Source organism: Haliotis asinina, chromosome 15 (genome assembly GCF_037392515.1).
Source record: "Haliotis asinina isolate JCU_RB_2024 chromosome 15, JCU_Hal_asi_v2, whole genome shotgun sequence".
In the NCBI taxonomy this organism is placed as follows: Eukaryota; Metazoa; Mollusca; class Gastropoda; order Lepetellida; family Haliotidae; genus Haliotis; species Haliotis asinina.
This window is the reverse complement of record NC_090294.1, coordinates 1,059,027-1,086,302: the sequence shown is the minus strand read 5'-3', so window position 1 is coordinate 1,086,302 and position 27,276 is coordinate 1,059,027. Positions and strand designations below refer to the sequence as shown.

Below are 27,276 nucleotides of genomic sequence, written 5' to 3'. Positions count from 1 at the left end.
CAAGACTGGCTGATGTACCTCGGGGTTCGGTGTAAAGAAATCTAATATTCATAACATAAGAAGTAGGTATGTTATAGTACTATGCCCGACTTACTTATCAATGGCGGGGCCATCCAAGACAGAGAACATCACAAGCATTAATTTTGGTAAAGAAATCACAAGCATTTGGTCCCAACTCTTCAAAATGATTGTTTTTGGAACATTCATATGGTCGATGTAATTTAGAAAGTCAAACAGACAACTGTTCATGTTTATGTTTAAGGAACATAAATGTTGTCTATTACGTAATACTGTAAAGGTTAATAATAATAATAAAAATAATAATCAATGCCCCATAATCATTGTGTAGCCCTTAATCCCAGCTATATATGGCTGCTCAGTGGTGCTTCACACGCTGAAATCAGTTTATTACAGTTCAAATTAAACAGTAGATGAGAAAAGAAATGTCTTGAGTTTTCTCTTAAAATTGGGAGAGAGTCACTGCTCCTGATGTCAAGGGGTGCCACAGCAGGAGCTGCAGCAGAGGGGGATCGACCTCCAACCTTTGTTCACGTTGATGGATCAACCAGTTGCTCCTTCTGTGCCGGACGTTAGGTTCTAGATGGATTGTGGACAGACAGCGGTACATTTACATAAGCAGGCGATGACTCAACGTACACAGCATTGTACGTCAAGACGAGAAACATGAACTGATCCGATGTCTAATGGACAACCAGTGTAAATCTCTTAGAATCTGCGTAATGTGAGAAACCCTACTGGAACCCGTGACAACACGAATGGCCATGTTCTGAACTCTCTGTAAGTGAGTGATTACGACAGATCCTAACACTACAGTGTTCGGTGTCTGATGTTTACCTGACATGGTACTATCTATGACAGCGTCCAAGTTCCTGGCAGTTGAAGCTGGAGCAACACAGATCTTGGAAAGGGATAAGTCGATGGTATCTAGAATCCTGGCGAGCCGTTGCTGTGCATCAAACATAATGAATTATGTTTTGCCTTTGTAAATTTGCAGGTAGTTAGAGGACATCCAGTCATGACCGTCACTGATGTAGTCTTGTATGCTGTGGATTCTTGTACTAACGTTCGATGGTCTAACCACCACATACATCTGCTGATGGTCGGTGTAGCCACAGAAGTCCAAATCTGTATAAAACCTATCTTATGTATTTACCAATTTTCGATCGCTGAAGTCATATTTCGAACAGGTGCTCTCTTTAACAATCTGTTTTTACTGAAAAAATGAGCCTAAGTTGAAGACATCATAAAATGTGGAAACAAATCTCATAACAGGATATCTTCGTTGCACGAACAATGATAATTTCAGGGAGAATCCAGTGGTTGAAACTATTAAGTGTATTGCTCGATCATTTAGACTGACAACAATATACTACTGGATTCCTTGAGTCTCGTTGTACAAACTATGGATATCTTACTTTATTGTTTAAGTGAATGTAGTTCCACTTCCACATATAATGGACCACATATAACCTTCACTAATTTGTCAAACTTTACACTACCAGACTCTGGTAGAGATCTGAAGGCTAAACGCCCATAGACACGTCACGAGCAGTCTGCCCTGTTCGAGTGGATATCCAATAAAGCCACACTGTTCTTCACGGCTGCTTCAAAATATGCATGCTTTATCACAGATAGGCACTCTTAATAAGTGTTCTCGTGTTTCACATGTGTTTATCTGTATATCGTTCTTTCTGGAGCTGTCTCATGTCATGTATTTAATGCATGTTTGAAAATTCGGATTATGTAGGATTTCCTGAAATAGATATGTTACATCAGAACAGAAACTATGCCACAACTGTCCTCAACTACAAACAAAGTAGTACAGTTACACACTGGACCATCATGAAGGAATCTGCCTCACAATATAATATATAGAGAACAACATATAGCCTCGGAGGAATTACGGATGACCTGTCAGTTTTGTAACATTAATTTCTAACACATGCGGGTTAGAGACCAGTGTTGTATCTTACACACGAGTGACGTCGAATTCTACCTCCGTGCTACTCCCTAGTGATGACCTAATATCAAGTTATAGCGGACTAGCTTTCATCTTCACCTTGTGTTAAATGTTGATATTCCATGAGACTTGTCGATTCGATCACAGAAGGGTACAACTGTAGGGAACATACAAACTACCGCACATCTGGTGTCATTTACAACTGGTAAGACAAATGATTGGCATTCTAGAAGTTAGGTAAATGAAGAATGAAGACTATGAATATGGATGTGCGACATTCTAATGTCGTTGTCAAGCAAGTGGTGACTTATCTTGCTTGAAAACAACATAAGAATACACGTCTAAAGGTATCCTAGACAGAATACAAAAGTTGTGTATCCATTAAAAATAGTCCTCATTCTTCTTGGTAAGACGAGTGGTGCCAGACAGGCTCTTGTGTGGTAATCTCTGGAACAACTGGTTGATCTGGCCAAACACTGGCAGCGCCCGTCACATACATTCTCCTATGTTCATATCTGTGAGTTGATATAGTAGATCCACTCAGGTGATAAATCCAGTGGAAACGTTTGAAACATTCCCACCCAGTTTCTACAGTTCGTTCATTATGACCCTGAGTTGGTCACCTCCACCAATACCGACAGTATTGCTGTTTGTACTTTTACTGAAATACCCTGAAGTAGTGTTTACCATAAAGACCCTTTAAATCACATTGAGGAATTTCGTAAAATGAACCCACCTAACTGGCATTAAATGTGAAAAAAATTATCAAAATATCAGCATATGGCTCATTCTCGCACGAACGCTCACACGGACTCCATAATCATTCTTCCTGTTAATATTAAGAGTACAAGTGTCACCTTATCGGCACAGGAATACGAGACGTTTTGCTCTTCCTGTTATTAATTCATGTAAGGCATCTTGATAACTAGCGTAGCTATGAACATACCACGTATAGGGGTTGTCGAATGTCAAATTATGAATACTTGATCAGTTGAGATACACATTTAGCCAATCAATACCTGGCTGTTGTGTTTCAGGAGCTAATCAGAATGCGACTCACTGTCATCGTCGTCAGTTTGATTGCCAGCCAGGTTCTGACAACAGACGCCCTCAGACCCAGAGCAAGGGTAATTAGAAAAGGTAGGTTCTGCTTCCGAGACATGGAATATAATGCACACAAGCCTGGTGTAAGAGACAGAGGTATGTCATGAGGAGATCTACACAAGTAATGCACACACGATGTGTGAATTCAGTCAAGTTGGAGGATGTTCACTGATAACAGTGTGACTTGTTGCAGACTGTCTAACGAGTCATATCCTCATATCAGTTGTCTCGATTCATTAAAATTGTTCATATTAAATGAAATCATAATTGTATATTAATACATATATTAATGAATTGCCCGTTATAATATAACATTTTCGATATATTCATCATAATTCACCCGTTTCTTCTTCAGCATTTCCATGGGGTTCACTTCATATCCCAATCATATATGATTTATTTAAATGGATGAAAACAATTTATCATAATGGTTGCCAATAACCGATATAGTGCGTCCATTAACACAAGCGGTACAGCTTGTAAGTGTTGATAATGTTTTGTGGTATCGGCCCACGTCTGTTGTCCTTGTTACGCTATCATGACTTAGCCTGCACATGCGCAGCCGGCCGTCTACTCAGATAATATGAGACCCGTGAAGGTCCGGGTTAGAATATTGGTCTTCAGTAGCCCAGGCTTGTCGTAAGACAGCAGGATCGGGTGCAAGGTCAGGCTCGCTAACTTGGATCCGATCGATGCTCATGCTGTTCATCACTGTATTGTCTGGTCCAGATTCGATTATTTATACCCACATAGGTGGACTAGAGCTGAGTGTGATGTAAAACCAACCTCGCTCACATGACATGAACACTGAGTAGGTGATTTTGATTTTTTATGCTCGTGTTTTTCGTTTTAGGCTTACAATATGTTCATTATAGACATATAAAAATCGACTGACTGGCTGACGTCAAGATTAAGTCCACTCGTTTCGTAACCGTGATATCTGAGGAGAATGGCTGTGTGGCGTCCATGTATCAACTGAAGGTTGTGGAAGTGGAAGGACAAAGGTCATGCCCGCTTCCTGTACCCGTGTCGGGGATACTAGTAGCAGCAGTGGTTAAGTGCGAGTGTACCCACCACCCATAAGGCTAACCCACAGTCATGAAAGACATGAAGCCGACATTAATAAAGTATTTATTGCCGGTACTGTTACTGAGCAAAAACATAACTTCTGAAAACGAGAACCGAGATACTAAATCGGATTCCGCAAAGGAAACCATTATCTACTAAACATATGAAAGCAGTCAAGCCGCTAAATTTGCTGATTTATGACCTGAGGGAAATGATTATAATATGTAAAGGAATCGGCGGACCTCGGTGTCAACCAAACATGCCCTTGAATCACTTGAATATATGTAGAACAGTGCAGGTTTCAGAACTGTTAGTTGGTGATCCCACTGAATCCTGATAGTGGACACTGCTTGTGTACCTGTGTAAGGTAGCACTCGGACTCCTTCACCTCTACATATTTAACTGACTGCCAGCTTACACCTACACATCTGCAATAGGACTGGTAGCGGTAAAACATATCTACCTGGTTACACCACACAATATTACCCTACCCAATCGGGATACCCGTTCCGTTAATTCCTGACATCAAATTTGCGACAAATGGCAAACTGAATATATCCTTCACCTGGCGGGTTTAGATATCTTAACCATGTATTATATCGAAAAGAAATTAAGTCTAAATCTTCAAAGACTATACGGACTTTTGATCATGACAGTTACCCGTCCTGGCCCTAATTCGCAAACAACTTTTAGAAAATTAACAAAAAAATATTTTCACCTTGAATGTTATTTTACATGGTGTTAAAATAAAACATACAGAAAGTATAGCGAGAGAAGTGCCATTAAAAAACCCGCAAAAGCACATAAGTGATTATCACACCTGAGTCGGTCACTAGCTCGGTCCGTCTCCAGTCATAGAATATCTTCCACGGACTTACCGAACCATGTCACTATATATTGACTTAAAGATCTCTAAGCCAGCAAAAGCTTGTGGCTGTTGACAGGAAATGGGTGTAAAATCCCAGAGCTGAATATATTGATATTGAATTCAGCGCGTGCCGGTATATAGCATAACATGTGTTACTAATGTTTTGATTATTCCAGATATTGTGTCGAATTTACGTCAACACCACAACTCGTCAGCTACAGCCAGTAACAATCTACAATCAGGTTCCGGTAAGGTTCAGGCACATGGGGAAGATCAACTTGGCGTTTTAAGAGGAAAGGCTTTGCAAAATGGAACCGGTAAGTCAGGGCTTCCTGCTGGTACCAGACCTAAGAAGAAAAAGTATAAAATGAAGAAAATGAAACAGCGACCAGGAACTGACACAAAACCGTCACAGTACCTTGTTACACCTGTAGACAGCATGAAGGGGCAGAACAGGGGTGGAGGGAGTGGCGGGGGAAGGCCACGGAACCCCGTCATGGACTTCCTGGAAAACAAAAGACCAAAGCCTATTGCTGAGGCCAAGAGCAAGGACAGCCTCACAAATGATTTCAATGAAATGAAGCGTCTCCCCCAAAATGATCACCCGGCCTCGGACCAGAAGAACGGGGATATGAGGGTGAAGTGGGACAGGGATATGTTCTTTATAAGATGGGCGTATGGCTCCCTGGGGGATCAACTGGCTATCCGCCGGGCGCCCCACGCCAGTATCGGAGCACCCTGGCCACTGCCTCGTCGCTATGCCAGAAATGAAAAGAAGGTGTTCAAAGTGGATGAAGGCAGTTTTAAGTTCGTCATAAAGAATCACTCCTGTGATACAATTGAACTTGCTATAGAGCGGTTCCGGAACCATATAGTGGAAGACGCGGTGGAAGATTTGTATGATAACTTGCAGAACGCTGAGAATACCAATATAAATGATCCGCAAATAAAATATGAGAGCGATGTATACAAACAAGCACCTGAACTGAAGGAGGTGGAGATAATCATCAATCGACCATGTGTCAAATACCCAAGTCTTGACATGGACGAGTCATGTAAGTATGCTTCTTTCTTTGTATTGCAAAGTTATACTAAGTGTTATTTGTGAATATAGTAGGGTATATAGTAAAATACACTCCGTATACGTAACACCTTGTGAAGTTGTACTGGGGTATTTTGTCTGACGTGTGTTACGGGTTTCATTCCAATTGATTCTAAAAATCTATATGTACAGAACCAGATTGAGAAATCAGTGTAGAACAACAACAGATCAATGAAAGTTAACAAATGATATTGCCGTAGACAGAATTGGTTTTTGTAATCAGACAAGTAAGACAATAGATAGCAGTATGCGGCGACACATAGAAATGCCACTGCTGCACTCTGTATCCGCTGGAGACACCCTACCGCGTGCATGGGACATGTTTAAGGCTGCTGCTTTGTGTCCCACAATGCTAACAAATTTCATGTGACCAATAATCAATCAGATCACCTGCCAAAATGAGTATGGGACTGAAGCATAACAAAATTACGAAGTTGATTTCATTGTCCACAAATGTCAGTGGCAAGTATGTGGTCCACCCAATACCAAAAGCTTTCCCATACCTCATTTTCCCAGCATGTGTCGGGATGGTTGCCATGGTAAGACTGTTAATTCATCCGGAAGATCTTTGCCGAGTTTCCTTAGAATCGGTTGAAGGGCAGCGCGTCGTACTCGGTGACCTGAGACTCGTCCCACGTGTGCTCAATAAGGCTGAGGTTTGGTGACCAAGGTCGTCACTCCGTGTGCACAGTGGTGTCTTGTAAGTGTGCATTGACGACTCTGTCACGACAAGACCGTCTAGATCTGTTAGGATGAAATCTGGTCAGATCGTACCAGCATATGACCTCAGGAGCACATGTAGATCCCTGTCATTAGCCCGCTGTAGGGTACTGAGATCATGAGCCCACTGTAGGGCAAGGTTACCACTAGCCCGCTGTAGGGCACGGTGATCGTTAGCCCGCAGTTGGGCACAGGGATAGTAAACCCACTGTAAATCACGCAAATCGTTAACCGGGTGTAGGGCACGGAGATCGTGAACTCGCTGCAGGGCGAGGGGATTGTTACTCAGCTGCAGGGCACGGAGATCGTTAACCTGCTGTAGGCACGGAGGTCGTTTTTTCCAGCTATACTGATTATAACTGAACACAATCCACAAAAGAGGTCATGTTCCGCATTTTCCGTTTGAAACCCGAAACTGTTATCCACGCCACACCCATTCATGACGATTTGTGAAGTCTTGACTTTTCTCGATTAATCTGTGAAAGGGTAATGGAGTATCCTGGTGGTTGAAGAGTTCACACGTCACGGCGACACATGGATGTGACACATGGGTACTATGTATGAATCCCATTTCTGGCTTTCCCCGCCTTGATATTGCTGTCCAGAACAGTACTGAAAGCTTCGTAGAACCCCAACTCGCTCACTTATCTGTGACGAGTACTGCTGCCGGGTACTGGTCTGTCCGGCTACCATGATCGTCACCCGTATCCAGTCTACCTGTAAAGTTGGGTAAGTGAGAGGCACTGCCATCATAACCGGAAGCCAGCCTAATGGTATTTTCGAACCGTTAAAGCTGGCGAGCCGTAGGTCATTTCTGGGCGTGATGACGTCCTTCTGCTTGCAAGAGAAACCGGTTTTCCCTCTGTGCGGTGGAACGCTGTTATCCGTCTGTATGTTCTTTAGTAGCTGATCCATATATACGGTAAAGGGAGGTCACAAGATATGAGTTTCATACGCTGTACCTCTGAGGGGAATCGAACCCGCTCGTTCCAAGTGACGAGTGAAATGTTGTAGCCACTGGGTTATCCAACCGCACTCCTTTTGTTCATTGATCACCAGTACGGTTCTTCCGATGATACATCAAAGACATGTCTTTCTTTCCGGCTTACTCTGTGGCTAAGCGAACATGCCTCCATACAACGGGGTATTGTTCAGCCTTGCACACATCCTGATTTATCATGGAAGCAGCCATTCATTTAAGTCCCCTTCACACTTATTGACAGGAATCAAAGAGAATAGGCCAGAAAAATAAGTATTTACAAAATTTGAATCACATTCGGGAGGGCATGTCAAAATAAACAAACTTTTCAAGCTTGAGGTGTATTCCGGGCATATTCGAACTTTCCTCCAACTGCAATCGAAATGTTGCGAAGAATAGTCCAGCAGCAAGATACATCCCGACTCATCCGAGGTGCATTTTTGACATTCTGACAAGATTTGAAGTGACTTGTCTATTCTATTCTCCCTCGAACTCTTACAATGCAGGTAGAACGCAAAAAGAACATTTAAAATGCAGTTCGAATGCACCTCAAATGCCTTTCGATATTTTTCCATTTCGAAAGTACCTCGAAGGTTGTGAACACGTTCAAACCATTCGGGCATGTTACAAGAATTACCCCGAACAGTTGGAATGCATTTTGGAATGCAGTAAGACGTTTTACAATTCCGTTAGAATTTCCAGGAATCTCCAAAATGTGCCATTCCGACAGCATGCCGGCTCATTCCCCCTCAAGTGTGAAATGGGTAGTACATCGGGTACCTCAATGTCAAGCTGACCTTTACCTGGTGTTCTATTGATTTCTGTTCCATTCTTCAAGAATACGTTAGCCATGTACAAGCTGTGCATGTAGTCGATTATATTCTGTTCAAAGGGCACGCGAGTGTTTTCATCAAGACAATCTCAATTTTAACGATGATGTAAATTGCAAATGTCGTTATGAAAGCAACATGTTTATACGACCAAGGGCTGGTCTTCCTCTGTCAAGTTCAAGTTTTACTCAATAGTCAGTTGAATGCGTAAAGCAGGTTGACCCTCCGACACCTGCACGCCACTATCTGAACAGTTCAATCAAAACACAGGCCACACCCTGAGCAGATCCACATCTTAAGTAATGCCATCACAAATACCAAGGCGGTAAGGTAGCCTATTGGTGACGCTACATCTCGGCGGGGTAGTCATTATTTCGCATGGAAATTATGTACAGACACGTGACTTTTTAGAATGGTTGGAGAGTTACAAGGGACCGTTCCCATTAGTGACCTTCTTCTTGGAAATGCTGAGTCTTGCGTCGTGACATAGTTAAAAGTTGCCAACAATGACCTTACTTACGCCAAAGCTATATTTGCATTTTATGAGGATCGAGCGATGCGATGTAAACTTATTTTCAAGAAATGTCATCATTAATGGACGAGCGTTACCTTGACGATCACATTCCTAGTGAGTGTGAGTGAGTGAGTGAATGAGTATCACCAAACTGGAAACTTTTAATGCATTCATTTACTTCATCTGTCGTACTCATTCACTCATATATGTCACTTGGATCCTGTCACTGTAAGGAATATATATATCTATCACAGACAGACTCGTGATTAAAGACAGTAGCAAGCGCATAGTTGCCAACGAGGTGTGGGGAGCGCTGCGAGGCCTGGAGACATTCAGTCAGCTGGTCTGGAGAGGCACAGACAGGAAGGTGAGATAACTCTCTCCGACTGTCATTATGATATCAGCATGAAGTCCCTTGATCCATTGGTGCTGACCCTCTGTCTCCCTGTATGAGTTTGGTTATATAACATTCATCTATGTTGTTATTGCAGCTGTATGTGATGGAGACAATAGCTTTAGACAAACCTCGATTTCCCCACCGAGGTGTTCTCATTGATACAGCCCGGCACTTCATCTTCAAGGATGTCATCTACGACGTGCTGGTAGGTGATGACTCAATCCTTCTCTCTGCCACAGTAGTCGTAGTCGTAGTCGTAGTCGTAGTCGTAGTAGGAGCAAGAGCAGTAGTCGTAATAGGAGAAGTAGTCGTTGTACATGTACTAGTAGAAATAGTTGTACGAGTAATAGTAGTTGTACATGTACTAGTAGAAATAGTTGTACGAGTAATAGTAGTTGTACATGTACTAGTAGAAATAGTTGTACGAGTAATAGTAGTTGTACATGTACTAGTAGAAATAGTTGTACGAGTAATAGTAGTTGTACATGTACTAGTAGAAATAGTTGTGCGAGTAATAGTAGTTGTACATGTACTAGTAGAAATAGTTGTGCGAGTAATAGTAGTTGTACATGTACTAGTAGAAATAGTTGTACGAGTAATAGTAGTTGTACATGTACTAGTAGAAATAGTTGTACGAGTAATAGTAGTTGTACATGTACTAGTAGAAATAGTTGTACGAGTAATAGTAGTTGTACATGTACTAGTAGAAATAGTTGTACGATAGTAGTTGTTGTAGTAGTGGTGGTGGTTGTGGTTCCAGTGCCTTGTTTCACCTGTGTTACATGCCACCTTTGTGTTACATGCCGCCTTTGTGTTACATGCCACCTTTGTGTTACATGCCACCTTTGTGTTGCATGCCGCCTTTGTGTTGCATGCCGCCTTTGTGTTACATGCCACCTTTGTGTTACATGCCACCTTTGTGTTACATGCCGCCTTTGTGTTACATGCCGCCTTTGTGTTGCATGCCGCCTTTGTTTTACATGCCACCTTTGTGTTGCATGCCACCTTTGTGTTGCATGCCGCCTTTGTGTTACATGCCGCCTTTGTGTTGCATGCCGCCTTTGTGTTACATGCCGCCTTTGTGTTACATGCCACCTCTGTGTTACATGCCACCTTTGTGTTGCATGCCGCCTTTGTGTTCCATGCCGCCTTTGTGTTACATGCCGCCTTTGTGTTACATGCCACCTTTGTGTTACATGCCGCCTTTGTGTTACATGCTGCCTTTGTGTTGCATGCCACCTTTGTGTTGCATGCCGCCTTTGTGTTACATGCCGCCTTTGTGTTACATGCCACCTCTGTGTTACATGCCGCCTTTGTGTTACATGCCGCTTTTGTGTTGCATGTCGCCTTTGTGTTACATGCCACCTTTGTGTTACATGCCGCCTTTGTGTTACATGCCACCTTTGTGTTACATGCCGCCTTTGTGTTACATGCCGCTTTTGTGTTGCATGCCGCCTTTGTGTTACATGCCACCTTTGTGTTGCATGCCGCCTTTGTGTTACATGCCCCCTTTGTGTTACATGCCGCGTTTGTGTTGCATGTCGCCTTTGTGTTACATGCCGCTTTTGTGTTGCATGCCGCCTTTGTGTTGCATGCCGCCTTTGTTTTACATGCCACCTTTGTGTTGCATGCCGCCTTTGTGTTACATGCCGCCTTTGTGTTACATGCCACCTCTGTGTTACATGCCACCTTTGTGTTGCATGCCGCCTTTGTGTTCCATGCCGCCTTTGTGTTACATGCCGCCTTTGTGTTACATGCCACCTTTGTGTTACATGCCGCCTTTGTGTTACATGCTGCCTTTGTGTTACATGCCACCTTTGTGTTGCATGCCGCCTTTGTGTTACATGCCGCCTTTGTGTTACATGCCACCTCTGTGTTACATGCCGCCTTTGTGTTACATGCCGCTTTTGTGTTGCATGTCGCCTTTGTGTTACATGCCACCTTTGTGTTACATGCCACCTTTGTGTTACATGCCACCTTTGTGTTACATGCCGCCTTTGTGTTACATGCCGCTTTTGTGTTGCATGCCGCCTTTGTGTTACATGCCACCTTTGTGTTGCATGCCGCCTTTGTGTTACATGCCCCCTTTGTGTTACATGCCGCGTTTGTGTTGCATGTCGCCTTTGTGTTACATGCCACCTTTGTGTTGCATGCCGCCTTTGTGTTGCATGCCACCTTTGTGTTACATGCCCCCTTTGTGTTGCATGCCACCTTTGTGTTGCATGCCGCCTTTGTGTTACATGCCACCTTTGTGTTGCATGCCGCTTTTGTGTTACATGCCGCTTTTGTGTTGCATGCCGCCTTTGTGTTACATGCCACCTCTGTGTTGCATGCCGCCTTTGTGTATCATGCCACCTTTGTGTTACATGCCGCTTTTGTGTTGCATGCCGCCTTTGTGTTACATGCCACCTTTGTGTTACATGCCACCTTTCTGTTACATGCCGCCTTTGTGTTACAGCGCGGGATGGAACAGAACAAGCTAAACGTGTTTCACTGGCACATGACTGACGACCAGTCATTCCCCTTCCAGAGTGAAACCTTCCCTGAGATGAGCGCCAAGGTAGGCTCAACACCCGGCTTACTGTGTCGTCAGGCATATACATATAAGGGCGTGCATGGGTACGCATGTGAGTGTATGTACGTGTGTGTGCTCGCACGCTCGACCGACCGATTTAAATAAACCATTTCTACGCAACATCGGATTCGAAGTGGTAGACCTCAGGTCACCGGTGCAGTGCAAGAGAAGTACATCCGAGTACTTCATTTGCGGAACCGCACTGTCACAACAACTGTAACAACAACTGTAACAACAACTGTAACAACAACTGTAACAACACGTGCACTACCTGGCTGATGAGAGTGTCGGTGGTGAGGTAGCCGTGCTACCTGTATCAAAATCAGCCGTAAGACGAGAACAGCCGATGGCGCTGTCTGAGCACTACACACCAGAAACTGCTTGGTCAAGATGACTCCAGTGTGGAGGGCAAATCATCATCTGGCTGAATAATCGATGATAGTTCAGTTGCTCATAGTTCATGTGTTATTTCACATTTGACAGCTGTAGTTGTATAGACTTAACCAGACAATCCAATGGCAACCCTGCCAGGTCTAACTGCAGTACTATCCCTGTACCATTAGATCTATCCCATTAGAATTGTACCAAGACCCTACAAGGTCAAAGTGCTGTGCTATCGCTGTACCAGTAGATCTATCCCATTACTATTGTACCAAGACCCTACAAGGTCAAAGTGCTGTACTATCGCTGTACCAGTAGATCTATCCCATTAGAATTGTACCAAGACCCTACCAGGTCAAAGTGCTGTACTATCGCTGTACCAGTAGATCTATCCCATTAGAATTGTACCAAGACCCTACAAGGTCAAACTGCTGTACTATCGCTGTACCAGTAGATCTATCCCATTACTATTGTACCAAGACCCTACAAGGTCAAACTGCTGTACTATCGCTGTACCAGTAGATCTATCCCATTACTATTGTACCAAGACCGTACCAGGTCAAACTGCTGTACTATCGCTATACCAGTAGATCTATATCATTACAAAGACCCTACAACGTCTAACTGCAGTTCTGTCGCTATACCACTAGTTCTATCCTATTAATATTGTACCAAGTCCAGGTGCAGTACTATCGTTGCACCAGAACGCCATGACTGTACTAGAGAACAATGGCCGTACTTATATTACAAAATACAGGATCATTAGGTACAGCTGGTTTGGGCAAAGTTCTAATTGACGACAGATCTACGTAAAGAACACTTATACTGACCCAACAAGCCTTGTCAGTGTGTGCTCGCACCTGTCTTCCCGGGCGTGGTCACACAGTGGTCCCGTACTCTGTCCCGTACATCTTTACTTATACTTCTCTCTCAGTAACATCGGAAACCACTGTTAGTTTGGGTCTGGCATATTGTTTTATATCGAACTCGGATAATTTAATATGAATAGTATAGCATTCCGAATTAATCCGATTTCTTGACTATTGGAAGAACGTTGTGTGTGTGGCCGAGATTTTAAAATATGGCTGTCTCGAATTGTGTTTAAAGTATATATATATATATGTGATCTGTACACCACCAGGGGGCGTATCACCCTTCCTACACCTACACACACGAAGACATTGCGGACATTGTCGAGTTCGCCCGACTCAGAGGCATCCGAGTCATTCCAGAGTTCGATGTTCCAGGTAAGTCCTCCAAATTCTCTGTTGTCAGGTGGCAGCTCGATGTCTGTCGATGTTACTATTTATGTGTCTGGGTATGGTGTCTGCCAATGTTACTATCTATGCGCCTGGATATGGTGTCTGTCGATGTTACTGTCTATATCTCTGGATATGATGTCTGTCGATGTTACTGTCTATATCTCTGGATATGGTGTCTGTCGATGTTACTGTCTATATCTCTGGATATGGTGTCTGTCGATGTTACTGTCTATATCTCTGGATATGGTGTCTGTCAATGTTACTGTCTATATCTCTGGATATGGTGTCTGTCGATGTTACTGTCTATATCTCTGGATATGGTGTCTGTCGATGTTACTGTCTATATCTCTGGGTATGGTGTCTGTCGATGTTACTGTCTATATCTCTGGATATGGTGTCTGTCAATGTTACTGCCTATATCTCTGGGTATGGTGTCTGTCGATGTTACTGTCTATATCTCTGGATATGGTGTCTGTCGATGTTACTGTCTATATCTCTGGGTATGGTGTCTGTCGATGTTACTGTCTATATCTCTGGATATGGTGTCTGTCGATGTTACTGTCTATATCTCTGGATATGGTGTCTGTCGATGTTACTGCCTATATCTCTGGGTATGGTGTCTGTCGATGTTACTGTCTATATCTCTGGATATGGTGTCTGTCAATGTTACTGCCTATATCTCTGGGTATGGTGTCTGTCGATGTTACTGTCTATATCTCTGGATATGGTGTCTGTCGATGTTACTGTCTATATCTCTGGGTATGGTGTCTGTCGATGTTACTGTCTATATCTCTGGATATGGTGTCTGTCGATGTTACTGTCTATATCTCTGGATATGGTGTCTGTCGATGTTACTGTCTATATCCCTGGTTATGGTGGCTGTCGATGTTACTGCCTATATCTCTGGGTATGGTGTCTGTCGATGTTACTGTCTATATCTCTGGATATGGTGTCTGTCGATGTTACTGTCTATATCTCTGGATATGGTGTCTGTCGATGTTACTGTCTATATCCCTGGATATGGTGTCTGTCGATGTTACTGTCTATATCTCTGGATATGGTGTCTGTCGATGTTACTGTCTATATCCCTGGATATGGTGTCTGTCGATGTTACTGCCTATATCTCTGGGTATGGTGTCTGTCAATGTTACTGTCTATATCTCTGGATATGGTGTCTGTCGATGTTACTGTCTATATCTCTGGATATGGTGTCTGTCGATGTTACTGTCTATATCTCTTTACATAGTGTCGGCCACTGCCAATGCTTCTTGCAGCGAGCATGAAGGATTCGTTAGAACTACATTTTATTGTTATATTTGGAACCATATTCAGTCATTTGCAGAAGACATATTGTGCTCTCTGTTGTTTAAAGAATTTCTCTCCTATAATTTCATCAATTCTCTGCACGATTCGTAAGCAACTTATTGATTATATAAGTACAGGAATGCATATCAGGCAGTCTATAAATCTACTGAGGCATAACAAACAAATTTGATAGAAAAAACAATATGCTGAAAGGATATAACAGGTGTCTCCATGGAGATGAGGGCGCCATGTCCCTGTGACAGTACAAATCGATGTGTTTCCGTCTCTGGGGTTCTACCGTTAAGGATTACATATCGGACGTGTGACTGATCGACTTCGATCACATGTATCTATCTTGGGGCACTTGCCCTCATAGACAATTATACACTCCCTTTCTCTGTCCTAACACCACCTGTTATACGCATTGAATGATCATAGCCTACAGGTGGTGTCAGTAAAATACCCACCACCATCCCTCGCCCATCTTCCCCGAACCCCTGTACATAACCCTTCCTCTCTTAATGTGGCCTGTACCAGGGGTGGTGTCTTTGACCTGTGGTCCGTGTCATGGCTGTGGTATGTGTCATGGCTGTAGTCAGTGTGATGGCTGTGGTCAGTATCATGGCTGTGATCTGCGTCATGGCTGTGATCTGCGTCAAGGCTGTGGCCAGACTCGTGGCTGTGATCTGTGTCGTGGTGGCATGGCTGTCGTTAGTGTCATGGCCTTGAACTGTGATGGCTGTGGTCTTTGTACTTGAAGGGGTGGGGCTGTGGTCTGGGGTACCTAGTAGGACACAATACTTGCAAGATTGCACATTTTCATATCTGGATAAGGAAACTGATATTGTCCTTTTCAGTTCACTAAATCCGGTGTCAACTTGTTCTACCTAGGTCACACGTACGCCTGGGGACACGGCCGACCAGAGCTGGTTACCAAGTGCTATAATGACGAGGATCCAACCTACGGAATGGTAGGCCCTATTGATCCCAGCAAAGACGCTACCTACGCTTTCCTTAAGGAACTGTTCCGGGAAATCCTTGACCTTTTTCCGGACCAGTACATCCACGCTGGTGGGGATGAAGTCCCGTCTGACTGTTGGTAAGTACTGAGTGTCTTAAATGATTACATGTTGTTGTGGTGGTGTTTTGTTTTCTTTTTTACAGTAATTACAGGAATTACAGCTTTGTCCACCCGTGTTGAATGCGTTTAACGTACAAGGTGTTCTTTATTTTAAGAAAAGATCGTCACTGCAGAAGAGTGTCATAAGTCATGCCCCTGGAGGTTGATTACGTCTGAATATCGGAAGCATACAGGGACATGACTTATGACACTCTTCTGCAGTGACGATCTTTCCTAAAAATAATAATCTATAGCTCCTACAACGCCTCATACCTAAACACATTCAACATGAGTGTTCAAAGGTGGATAATTATAAAAATGAAACAGTAGAAACTAAAAGCAAGACGGGTACTCCTTTCAGTGACGCCATGTTTTGATGTGTGAGTGACAGTACGCGACCGACAAATCACGGAACGGATCCGAAAAATCTCCGAAGATGGCCGAGCGTGTTTCAAGTATTACCGACATTGTTTCCGATAGGGGCGTTGTGTTTATGTTATGACAACTAAACTACCGATATCGCTGCAATTGTATCTCGGACTGCGCGTCTTTACATTTGAGATGCAATTCCTTCAAATTTGCTGTAATTCATTCAGTTACTTAGGGGGACTGATTAAGAAAATATTTGATCGTTACTGGAGGTTTAGTGGATGCTGCAGCGGCTACAAAACTTCATGCACAAGTATCTGTGATCAGTTAAGATAAGTTTCTTGAGTCGACTAGAATAGAGAGATAGAGAGACAGAAATAGAGAACGGTACACTGATCTTGTCCTGAACAGGAAGGCGAACGATGAGGTGATGAAAAGCGGTACGAAACTAGTGAATGGCGAGAAAGGGCTCCTAGAGAATCTTGAGAAGAAGATTAAGAATACTGTGACCAAGTTCCGAGAACAATCTGTAGATGCGATACGGCTGTGGGAGTATTTCCAGAACAGGCAAGTATTCATCACAACATGTGATTATCCCCCTTTGCTGTTGGACTTCACAAAATAAGGTTATCTCCCTTAACTATTGGGCATCACAATATAATATGATGTCGTTGAATGTCTGTCAGCTCTCTCTCTCTCTCTCTCTCTCTCTCTCTCTCTCTCTGTCTCTCTCTCTCTCTCTCTCTCTCTCTCTCTCTCTCACACACACACACACACCTCCCCATCTCACCTACATTAAAGGAAAACATGGGCAAAAATAGGATAGCCTACAAACGCTCCTGGTTGACTGACACGCACACACACACACACACACACACACACACACACACACACACACACACACACACACACACACACACACACACACACACACACGCACGCACTGTTCATCACTAGATCTAACGTGGCTACTGTCTGTATGCTTCCATCCACAGATTCATGCAGGACGTCAAGCAGGTCAGCAGGTCGCGCGTCCAGGGGGTCAAGTTCATTCTATGGCAAGAAGCATCTACTAAGACAGGGATCAAGGTATTGGTGTAAAGACATGTCCGTCAGGTTGTCACACACGTCCATTTTGAGATGAAAGAGAGAACAGATCTTAAAACACCTGCAGGGTGTAAACGTATCAGCCACTTGATAGGGTACACTTCAGTGTGAAACACTTATTAGTTACAGGCTGATCTTACACGCACATCTCCACAACAGGGTGAAACACGTGTCAGTTACAGTTTGAACTTACACACACATCTCCTCTACAGGGTGAAACACGTGTCAGGCAATGGTTGAACTTACACACACATCTCTACTACGGTGCGAAACACTTGTCATCTACAGGTTGAACTTACACACACATTTCCACTACAGTGTGAAACACGTGTCAGTTACTGGTTGAACACGCACATCTCCACTACGGCGTGAAACACTTGTCAGTTACAGGTTAAACACGCACATCCCCACTACAGAGTGAAGCACGTGTCCACTACAGGATAAAATACGTGTCCACTACAGGATGAAACACGTGCATTTAACAACACACCTCTCTACTAGAGTGTGAAACTACAAGATGAAATACGTGTCAGTTATGGGTTGAACGCATACATCTCCATTACAGGATGAATCTCGAGTTAGTCACAGGGTGAACGCGTGTCAGTTACGGGTTGAACGCACACAACTCCATTACAGGATGAAGCTCGAATTAGTCACGGGGTGAACACATACATGTCCCCTGCAGGGTGAAACTCGTGTCATTTGTATTACCTTTAGCTAATCTGGCAACATCACAGGATGACTGATACAAGATCAGATTTCTCAACGACAGTGAAAATAGGTTCAAGTCTTTTACCATTCATGTTTTATGTGTTGGGGAAAGAAAACATGAATATGGAAACTGGATCCATTCCGCGGGCTATAATTAGGTACGGGCCATGTCCAAAACACTCAGATGGCCAGTTTGTAGTTCAGTCATTTCTAGCTACCATCATAAATTGGTGCACATCTGCGAAATAACATATTTACGTGTAACAAATATGGGAATATGACTGGTTTGCCTACTTGCTGTCAGTGACGCTGTGTTTTTCATACAAGATCACTAATAAAATACATATTGCTGACTCATATTACTGAGGCATAACACATCCCGTGATCCATGTAACGCGATGTGTGTGTTCAGATGGTCAACGACACAGTGGCTCAGATCTGGTTGGGAGACGCTCTGTTGATGCGGGAAGCGATCCAAAGAGGGTACCGGGTCCTGTACTCGGCGTGTTGGTACCTGGACATGGTGTCGTTTGGGCCAGACTGGTACAAGTATTACAGCTGTGACCCCGCGTTCCCAGGTCAGTGAGGGAGAGAGTGCCGCTTCTGACTATATGTCAGGCACGGTCCTCTGTATCAACGTGTTCTTGCTATGACAAGCACTGCTATAAAGATTAGAGTTCCTACACATATATCCTTGTAATATCAGGCGTTTCTCATGCACCCGTCTGTGAACCATAAGGCTTTCCGTAAACCTGTAATTGAAGTATGAGGTTCCCCATGCACCCATCTATGAAATCAAGGACTTTCGACACCCATCCTTGAAGCATTAGGCTTTCCATTCACCCATCCTTGAAGTATTATGCTACCCACTCACCCACCCTTGAAGCATTATGTTTCCGGCACACCCACCCTTGAAGCATTAGGATTCCCGCACGTCCACCCTTGAAGTATTGGGCTACCCACTCATCCACCTTTAAGGCAAGAGGTTTCAGGGACACCTACCCTTGAAGCATTACGCTTCTCACACGCTCACCCTTGAATCATTAGGTTACCCGCTCACCTCCCCCCTTAAAGCATTATGTATCCCGCACGTCCACCCTTGAAGTATTACCGGTGGGCTTCCTGCACACCATCCTTGAAGCATTAGGCTTCCCTCACGTGCATTCACTTGTGACTGTCAGAGTAAGTGAGCGGGTGAGGATTGAACGTCTATTCTGCAAATCAGGGCCACAGGACTATTACTGAATAACGCTACTTAATAAAGGGTATAGTATTATATATTTGAGTGAGTACGTTCAGTTTTACGCCGCTTCTTAGCAATATTCCAACAACATCACGGCGGGGGACACCATGTGGGGAATCGAACCCGGGTCTTCGGTTTAACGAGCGAACACTTTAACCACTATGCTATCCCACGCTCTATATATTATATCGGACTTGGTCAAGCAGCTAGTTTAGGTCACTGTGACGTGAAACATCATTCGGTGTTTAAAATCAGGAATGAATTTTAATGAAAGTGTTGTTGAGACGATCCGCTGTGTCTACTCATGCAGGCCAGGGCGTGGACGAGACGCGTGTGCTGGGGGGAGAGGCATGTCTCTGGTCAGAGTACGTCGACAACGAGAATCTCATGGCCCGACTCTGGTAAGGAATGATTGTTACAGAGTTTCCGGGGCATGAAAACAATATGCACACAGTAAAAGTTTCGTGCCATGAGAAGAAACGAATAGTGGACCTATTGGTATGTTTACTGAAAAACAATCTACTTCGGGCACTGAATAAATGGGGTGATTTGTGATGTTTGAAGCAGCATAGTCATTGTTAGTTTGCACGAGCCAGTGGTGCGGTATGAGTACTGAACTATTGCAAACATGTGCAGGACTTTCGACAGAATTACCATGAACGCGGTTCTGATTTGTCAAGATAATGTGATGCTGCATTTGGTTTGACAAAATAGTTATTGCGTAAATAATCACACAACGAATCTGTACTGACCAAACAATATAAACGTTAATACTGTCTCAAGTGGTATCAAGCAATATACACGTCAATACTGTCTCAAGTGGTATCAAACAATATACACGTCAATACTGTCTCAAATGGTTTCAGTCTGTACCCAGACAACTCTACACATTGTAAAACATAATGGTATTAATGAATGGTGTGATAGGCGCGCTGATCTTTCAATACATAGCAGTGTATTTGTGAAGTGTGATGTTCGATGTTTGTTGTTGACTCTGGTGTCGGGTGCTGTGTTATCGACTTCTTCCTGGTAATCTCAGCAGGAGCGGCGACGTGAAGTGGGGTCTGCACCTTGTTGACGATTAGTCACTTACACACCACTTACACACCACTTACACACCACTTACACATCACTTACACACTACTTACACACCACTTACAGTTTTCTCAGTAATTATTGAGAAAATCATTGTTACCTATGGAAGGAAATATCATCTCCTATTTTGGACTTAATATCTCCTAATAAATACTTATTTATACATACGTTTGAAAAACGTCAGTCAGAATCTTCCACTGCAGTATCCTCCACGGGCGAGAAATAAAACCACGAAGACAGAGTACAGAGCCGTGGCCCTTTTCCGTTACCGTGAGCATTCGAACTTGAGGACCCCAGCTGTGTATCTTTTATTCAGAACGAAATACTGGTTTTGAAAAGAACACTGGTTTGGTTCAGTGGAACCACTACCGTTTGGTTAAACGTTAAGATGAAGGTGTACATCAGTTTTATGGCTAAAATTCGTTATTACACACCCACTGAGCCCCTGTAATGTTGCATGATATGTTTTCTAGACGTATATGAAACTTCTCTTGATGATCACAATAGAAGCGTATGATCCTTTGACTCATAAAAAGACGACAAAATGATTGGAATCCATGTTGATTTTGAAGATGATAATAATGGCTTCTTTGAAAAAAACACACTTTAAGTTTCATACAAAACCATGTCTGTACACGTACGGCACTGTTGAATCAATTTATTAGTGAACATTCAAAATGTCATTTGCGTGTATTACATAATTCAATGTCAGTACCGAGTGTAACCTCCGCGTCACTGTATGACAACCAACACTCTCCTCCTCATGTCATTTGTCAGCCTCCTGGTCCTTCGAAGGGACAGCCTACGCCATTCCTGGTGTTAGGCAGGTTACAACTGGTCAGCAGCACAAGACTACCAGTCCTGTCCCCGATATGTTCTAAAGGGTTATGATCGGGACTCGTTCAATCGTGAGATATGTCGGGGGGGTGGGGGGGGGGGGGGGGGGGGGGGTGTGCTTAACGAAGTCCTTTGTGTACATTATGATCCGACTTTTCAGTATAGATTCGTATACCGTTGTCACTACAATAATCTGTTTTCGCATGTTGATGGAATATTGCCAGTGAGTAAACGTGACCTCTGTCACCTACAGACACAATCTATATTTGCAGGCCGAGGGCGTCAGCGGCGGCAGAGCGGTTGTGGAGCGCCAGAGACGTTAAGGATTTAGATGAAGCTGCCCCACGTCTTCAGGAACAGCGCTGTCGCATGTTGAGGTATGCTGGGCTACTAAACGTGTAGTCAGTCACTGGATTGTCTGACCCAATATTAATTGAAAGACAAATTTTTGCTTTGGTTATTCTTTAAGTGCTACAATTAAATGATAATAAGCAACATTTTGGATCAGATAGGATGACAGACCCGACCACCCAATCCTTTTAATCAATCCTCACTACAAGCGTGGGAGTGTTTTCGTATGATATTTTTTTCTTCTATTGTTTTGTTCTTATGTTTTGCTTGTTTGTTTTGTCTTTTGGGTTTGTTTTGTTTTTCTGATTTTTTTGCATTTTCGTTTTATAATGGGAGGAGGAGTTGCTTGGTATTTTATTTTTTTAAGGATTAGGTTGGAATATTTGGTTGGGTTTGTATATGGTTGTGTATCGCACCTAACACCATATATACTCAGATCACTACATACAGACATATCACATAACACAACACAGTATGGAATCGAGTTTCTCATAGACTGTCATGGTTCAACATACAAGTCAGAATTACAAACAGTCAGTAGTTTGCGTCAATCAATGGACTGCCTGGTCCAGATTGGACATTTCACGGACTCAATCATAGAGCAGGAGTGTAGTCGAGAGCGGGAGTGTAGCTGAGTGCGAGAGTCTAGCCGAGCGCGGCAGTCTAGCCGAGTGCGGGAGTCTCGCCGAGTGCGGGAGTCTAGCCGAGTGCGGGAGTATAGCCGAGTGCGGAAGTCTCGCCGAGAGCGGGAGCGTAGCCGAGTGCGAGAGTATAGCCGAGAGCGGGAGTGTAGCCGAGTGCGAGAGTATAGCCGAGTGCGGGAGTATAGCCGAGTGCGGGAGTATAGCCGAGTGCGGGAGAATAGTCGAATGTAGTCGAGTGCGGGATTATATCCGAGTGCGAGAGTATAGTCGAGTGTAGTCGAGTGCAAACTCTTAACCGAGTGCGGGAGTTTAGTCGAGTGCGTGAGCGTAGCCGAGCGGGGCAGCGTAGTCGATTGCGAAAGTTTAACCGAGTTGCGTTAGTGTACCCGAGTGCGGGAGTATAGTCGAGCGCAGCCGAGTGCGGGAGTATAGCCGAGTGCGGGAGCGTAGCCGAGTGCGGGAGTATAGTCGAGCGTAGCCGAGTGCGGGAGTATACTCGAGCGTAGTCGAGTGCGGGAGTATAGCCGAGCGTAGCCGAGTGCGGGAGTATAGCCGAGCGTAGCCGAGTGCGGGAGTATAGTCGAGCGTAGTCGAGTGCAGGAGTATAGCCGAGCGTAGTCGAGAGCAGGAGTATAGCTGAGCGTAGCCGAGTGCGGGAGTATAGTCGAGCGTAGTCGAGTGTGGGAGTATAGCCGAGAGCGGGAGCGTAGCCGAGTGCGGGAGTATAGCCGAGTGCGGGAGTATAGCTGAGTGCGGGAATATAGCCGAGTGCGAGAGTATAGCCGAGAGCGGGAGCGTAGCCGAGTGCGGGAGTGTAGCCGAGTGCGGGAGTATAGCTGAGTGCGGGAGTATAGCCGAGTGCGGGAGTGTAGCCGAGTGCGGGAGTGTAGCCGAGTGCGGGAGTATAGCCGAGTGCGGGAGTGTAGCCGAGTGCGGGAGTGTAGCCGAGTGCGGGAGTATAGCCGAGTGCGGGAGTATAGCTGAGTGCGGGAGTGTAGCCGAGTGCGGGAGTATAGCCGAGAGCGGGAGCGTAGCCGAGTGCGGGAGTATAGCCGAGTGCGGGAGTATAGCCGAGTGCGGGAGTGTAGCCGAGTGCGGGAGCGTAGCCGAGTGCGGGAGTATAGCCGAGTGCGGGAGTATAGCTGAGTGCGGGAGTGTAGCCGAGTGCAGGAGTATAGCCGAGCGTAGTCGAGTGCGGGAGTATAGTCGAGTGTAGTCGAGTGCAGGAGTATAGCCGAGCGTAGTCGAGTGCAGGAGTATAGCCGAGCGTAGTCGAGTGCGGGAGTATAGTCGAGCGTAGCCGAGTGCAGGAGTATAGCTAAGCGTAGTCGAGTGCGGGAGTATAGCTGAGCGTAGTCGAGTGCGGGAGTATAGTCGAGCGTAGCCGAGTGCAGGAGTATAGCTGAGCGTAGTCGAGTGCGGGAGTATACTCGAGCGTAGTCGAGTGCGGGAGTATAGCCGAGCGTAGCCGAGTGCGGGAGTATAGTCGAGCGTAGTCGAGTGCAGGAGTATAGCCGAGCGTAGTCGAGAGCAGGAGTATAGCTGAGCGTAGCCGAGTGCGGGAGTATAGTCGAGCGTAGTCGAGTGTGGGAGTATAGCCGAGAGCGGGAGCGTAGCCGAGTGCGGGAGTATAGCCGAGTGCGGGAGTATAGCTGAGTGCGGGAATATAGCCGAGTGCGAGAGTATAGCCGAGAGCGGGAGCGTAGCCGAGTGCGGGAGTGTAGCCGAGTGCGGGAGTATAGCTGAGTGCGGGAGTATAGCCGAGTGCGGGAGTATAGCTGAGTGCGGGAGTGTAGCCGAGTGCGGGAGTATAGCCGAGAGCGGGAGCGTAGCCGAGTGCGGGAGTATAGCCGAGTGCGGGAGTATAGCCGAGTGCGGGAGTGTAGCCGAGTGCGGGAGTGTAGCCGAGTGCGGGAGTATAGCCGAGTGCGGGAGTATAGCTGAGTGCGGGAGTGTAGCCGAGTGCAGGAGTATAGCCGAGCGTAGTCGAGTGCGGGAGTATAGTCGAGCGTAGTCGAGTGCAGGAGTATAGCCGAGCGTAGTCGAGTGCAGGAGTATAGCCGAGCGTAGTCGAGTGCAGGAGTATAGTCGAGCGTAGTCGAGTGCGGGAGTATAGTCGAGCGTAGTCGAGTGCAGGAGTATAGCCGAGCGTAGCCGAGTGCGGGAGTATAGCTGAGCGTAGTCGAGTGCGGGAGTATAGTCGAGCGTAGTCGAGTGCAGGAGTATAGCCGAGCGTAGTCGAGTGCAGGAGTATAGCCGAGCGTAGTCGAGTGCGGGAGTATAGCTGAGCGTAGTCGAGTGCGGGAGTATAGTCGAGCGTAGCCGAGTGCAGGAGTATAGCTGAGCGTAGTCGAGTGCGGGAGTATTCTCGAGCGTAGTCGATTGCGGGAGTATAGCCGAGCGTAGCCGAGTGCGGGAGTATAGTCGAGCGTAGTCGAGTGCAGGAGTATAGCCGAGCGTAGTCGAGAGCAGGAGTATAGCTGAGCGTAGCCGAGTGCGGGAGTATAGTCGAGCATAGTCGAGTGTGGGAGTATAGCCGAGAGCGGGAGTATAGCTGAGTGCGGGAATATAGCCGAGTGCGAGAGTATAGCCGAGAGCGGGAGCGTAGCCGAGTGCGGGAGTGTAGCCGAGTGCGGGAGTATAGCTGAGTGCGGGAGTATAGCCGAGTGCGGGAGTGTAGCCGAGTGCGGGAGTTTAGCCGAGTGCGGGAGTGTAGCCGAGTGCGGGAGTATAGCCGAGTGCGGGAGTGTAGCCGAGTGCGGGAGTGTAGCCGAGTGCGGGAGTATAGCCGAGTGCGGGAGTATAGCTGAGTGCGGGAGTGTAGCCGAGTGCGGGAGTATAGCCGAGAGCGGGAGCGTAGCCGAGTGCGGGAGTATAGCCGAATGCGGGAGTATAGCTGAGTGAGGGAGTGTAGCCGAGTGCGGGAGTATATCCGAGAGCGGGAGCGTAGCCGAGTGCGGGAGTATAGCCGAGTGCGGGAGTATAGCTGAGTGAGGGAGTGTAGCCGAGTGGGGGAGTGTAGCCGAGTGCGGGAGTATAGCCGAGTGCGGGAGTATAGCTGAGTGCGGGAGTGTAGCCGAGTGCGGGAGTGTAGCCGAGTGCGGGAGTATAGCCGAGTGCGGGAGCACAGAACTAACCAAAACACCTTGTGTCATTTGGTAAACGTATGCTTTTTCGAGTTAGTTCTTTGTGTTCAGATCTTTTATGCAGATTTCCATCCTTGTGAAAAATTCCTTGTGTATATTCGAAAACTGTTTTTGTAAGTTTGATAATGTTTATGTTTGATATATCCCTGGTGTGTAGTCGCGGTCTTAGCGTGGACACCATCAGCGGCCCCGACTACTGTCTGAGGAAGGGACGTGTTGGCGGCCATGACTGGACAGTGCCAGGCGTCTTCAGCGTCCGGAGACCTTATGGGAGCGTGGTAAGTGTTACTGCTGTGAAGAAAACAAGGTTGATTGATGTTTAACGCCACCTTTGGGGTACGATGACGTGTGGCAAAGAAGCCTGACCACTCTATTCCGTTACTCGCCTCTTACGACATGCATGAGCTGCTGCAGACCAACTCTGACCGAGTAGAAACCCGTCTTAATGTGAGTAAGTTAGTAAGTGTAGTTTAACGCCGCCCTGCCAGTATACCAATTACTTAACGGCGTGGGCCTACACCGGGTCCACATTACAAAACACAGTAGTTATCCAGGCTGTGGTAAATATTTGATGTGTTGTTGTGTCTTTCTAAAATTGAACACTTATTTAGATTAACTTACTATATATCTTACTGCACGAGTGGGGAAATAGGTTAAGTTTGGGAGCATGGTTTGTCCTCCATTGCATATGTCCTTATCACATGTCCTAATAGTGTTCTAACGCATATGCCCTCCATTTAAACATTCAGTGAAAGAATGATGCACACGAATTCGACCCAACTGACAGAGTGGACTATCTCAGGCGGACTTTATACATAAATTGTAGTTTAGCAGGAGGCATTGGGCCATTTCGAAGGCATCAGAACATGCCACTGACTGCAGAAATTCTGCCGAACCGGTGGAACGGTGGTATATAGTAAACTGTTCTATCAATGGGCATGACACCGTTCTATCAAAAGACATGACAGAGTTGGATCAATGGGTATAACACTGTTCTATCAATGGACATAACAATGTTGGATCAATGAGTATAACACTGTTATATCAATGGACATGACACTGTGAATGTTTGCAAAAGGCGACATAAAACTCTCTCTTGTCTTGTATAGGAGCACGAGATCGAGTAGTTAAGACATAATATCACACATTTTCAACAATCTTGTTATATATACACACACATACAAACAATGGCGTACAATCTAAAAATTGCTCCTAACATCGAAAACTGTCGTACAGTGTAAGGGAAACTTATTGTTCGGCCAATAGAGGGCACTAGCGTCGATACACACGTTGCATTAATTCATTCGAACTTTTATATATAAACTTGTGATCTAAATGCATAAATTATTTTTGGAATAAAGGGACATGGTAGCTTTCCTTGCGGCTGACAGTTAAATGTGAACTTGTACAGTGTTCTCAGAAATTATTGAGAAATTTTTTTTTTTCTAATGATGCTAAGATTGGAAAAAGGGCTTTCACTATGCACTAAGCATACTAAATAAGGGAGACAACTCTTGAAGGCTTAGAAGGCAGCTCATTACGTCAAGAGTTATCTCCCTTGTCTGAG

At 45.1% G+C, this 27,276-nt stretch overlaps 2 protein-coding genes across 3 annotated transcripts in view; both read left to right on the top strand.

Annotated features, from left to right (window-relative positions):
- Positions 1-27,276, top strand: part of LOC137266466 (beta-hexosaminidase subunit beta-like) — a 71,578-nt gene that overhangs the window by 30,958 nt on the left and 13,344 nt on the right. For both annotated transcript variants that reach the window (XM_067801967.1, XM_067801968.1), the window contains exons 3-15: positions 3,019-3,121; positions 5,198-6,076; positions 9,421-9,533; positions 9,658-9,768; positions 12,022-12,123; positions 13,661-13,766; positions 15,978-16,185; positions 16,987-17,142; positions 17,571-17,664; positions 18,806-18,971; positions 19,947-20,037; positions 21,841-21,945; positions 25,867-25,987. In XM_067801967.1, coding sequence (XP_067658068.1) covers positions 3,031-3,121; positions 5,198-6,076; positions 9,421-9,533; positions 9,658-9,768; positions 12,022-12,123; positions 13,661-13,766; positions 15,978-16,185; positions 16,987-17,142; positions 17,571-17,664; positions 18,806-18,971; positions 19,947-20,037; positions 21,841-21,945; positions 25,867-25,987 — 2,343 coding nt within the window. In that variant the 5' untranslated portion in view covers positions 3,019-3,030. The remainder of the gene's footprint in view (positions 1-3,018; positions 3,122-5,197; positions 6,077-9,420; positions 9,534-9,657; positions 9,769-12,021; positions 12,124-13,660; positions 13,767-15,977; positions 16,186-16,986; positions 17,143-17,570; positions 17,665-18,805; positions 18,972-19,946; positions 20,038-21,840; positions 21,946-25,866; positions 25,988-27,276) is intronic.
- On the top strand, positions 9,776-10,982 carry LOC137266106 (uncharacterized; the record flags this gene model as incomplete). The annotated part of the gene is made up of 2 exons (XM_067801608.1): positions 9,776-9,801; positions 10,271-10,982. Coding segments are annotated over exons 1-2 (738 nt in total), but the record flags the coding sequence as incomplete, so codon positions are not given.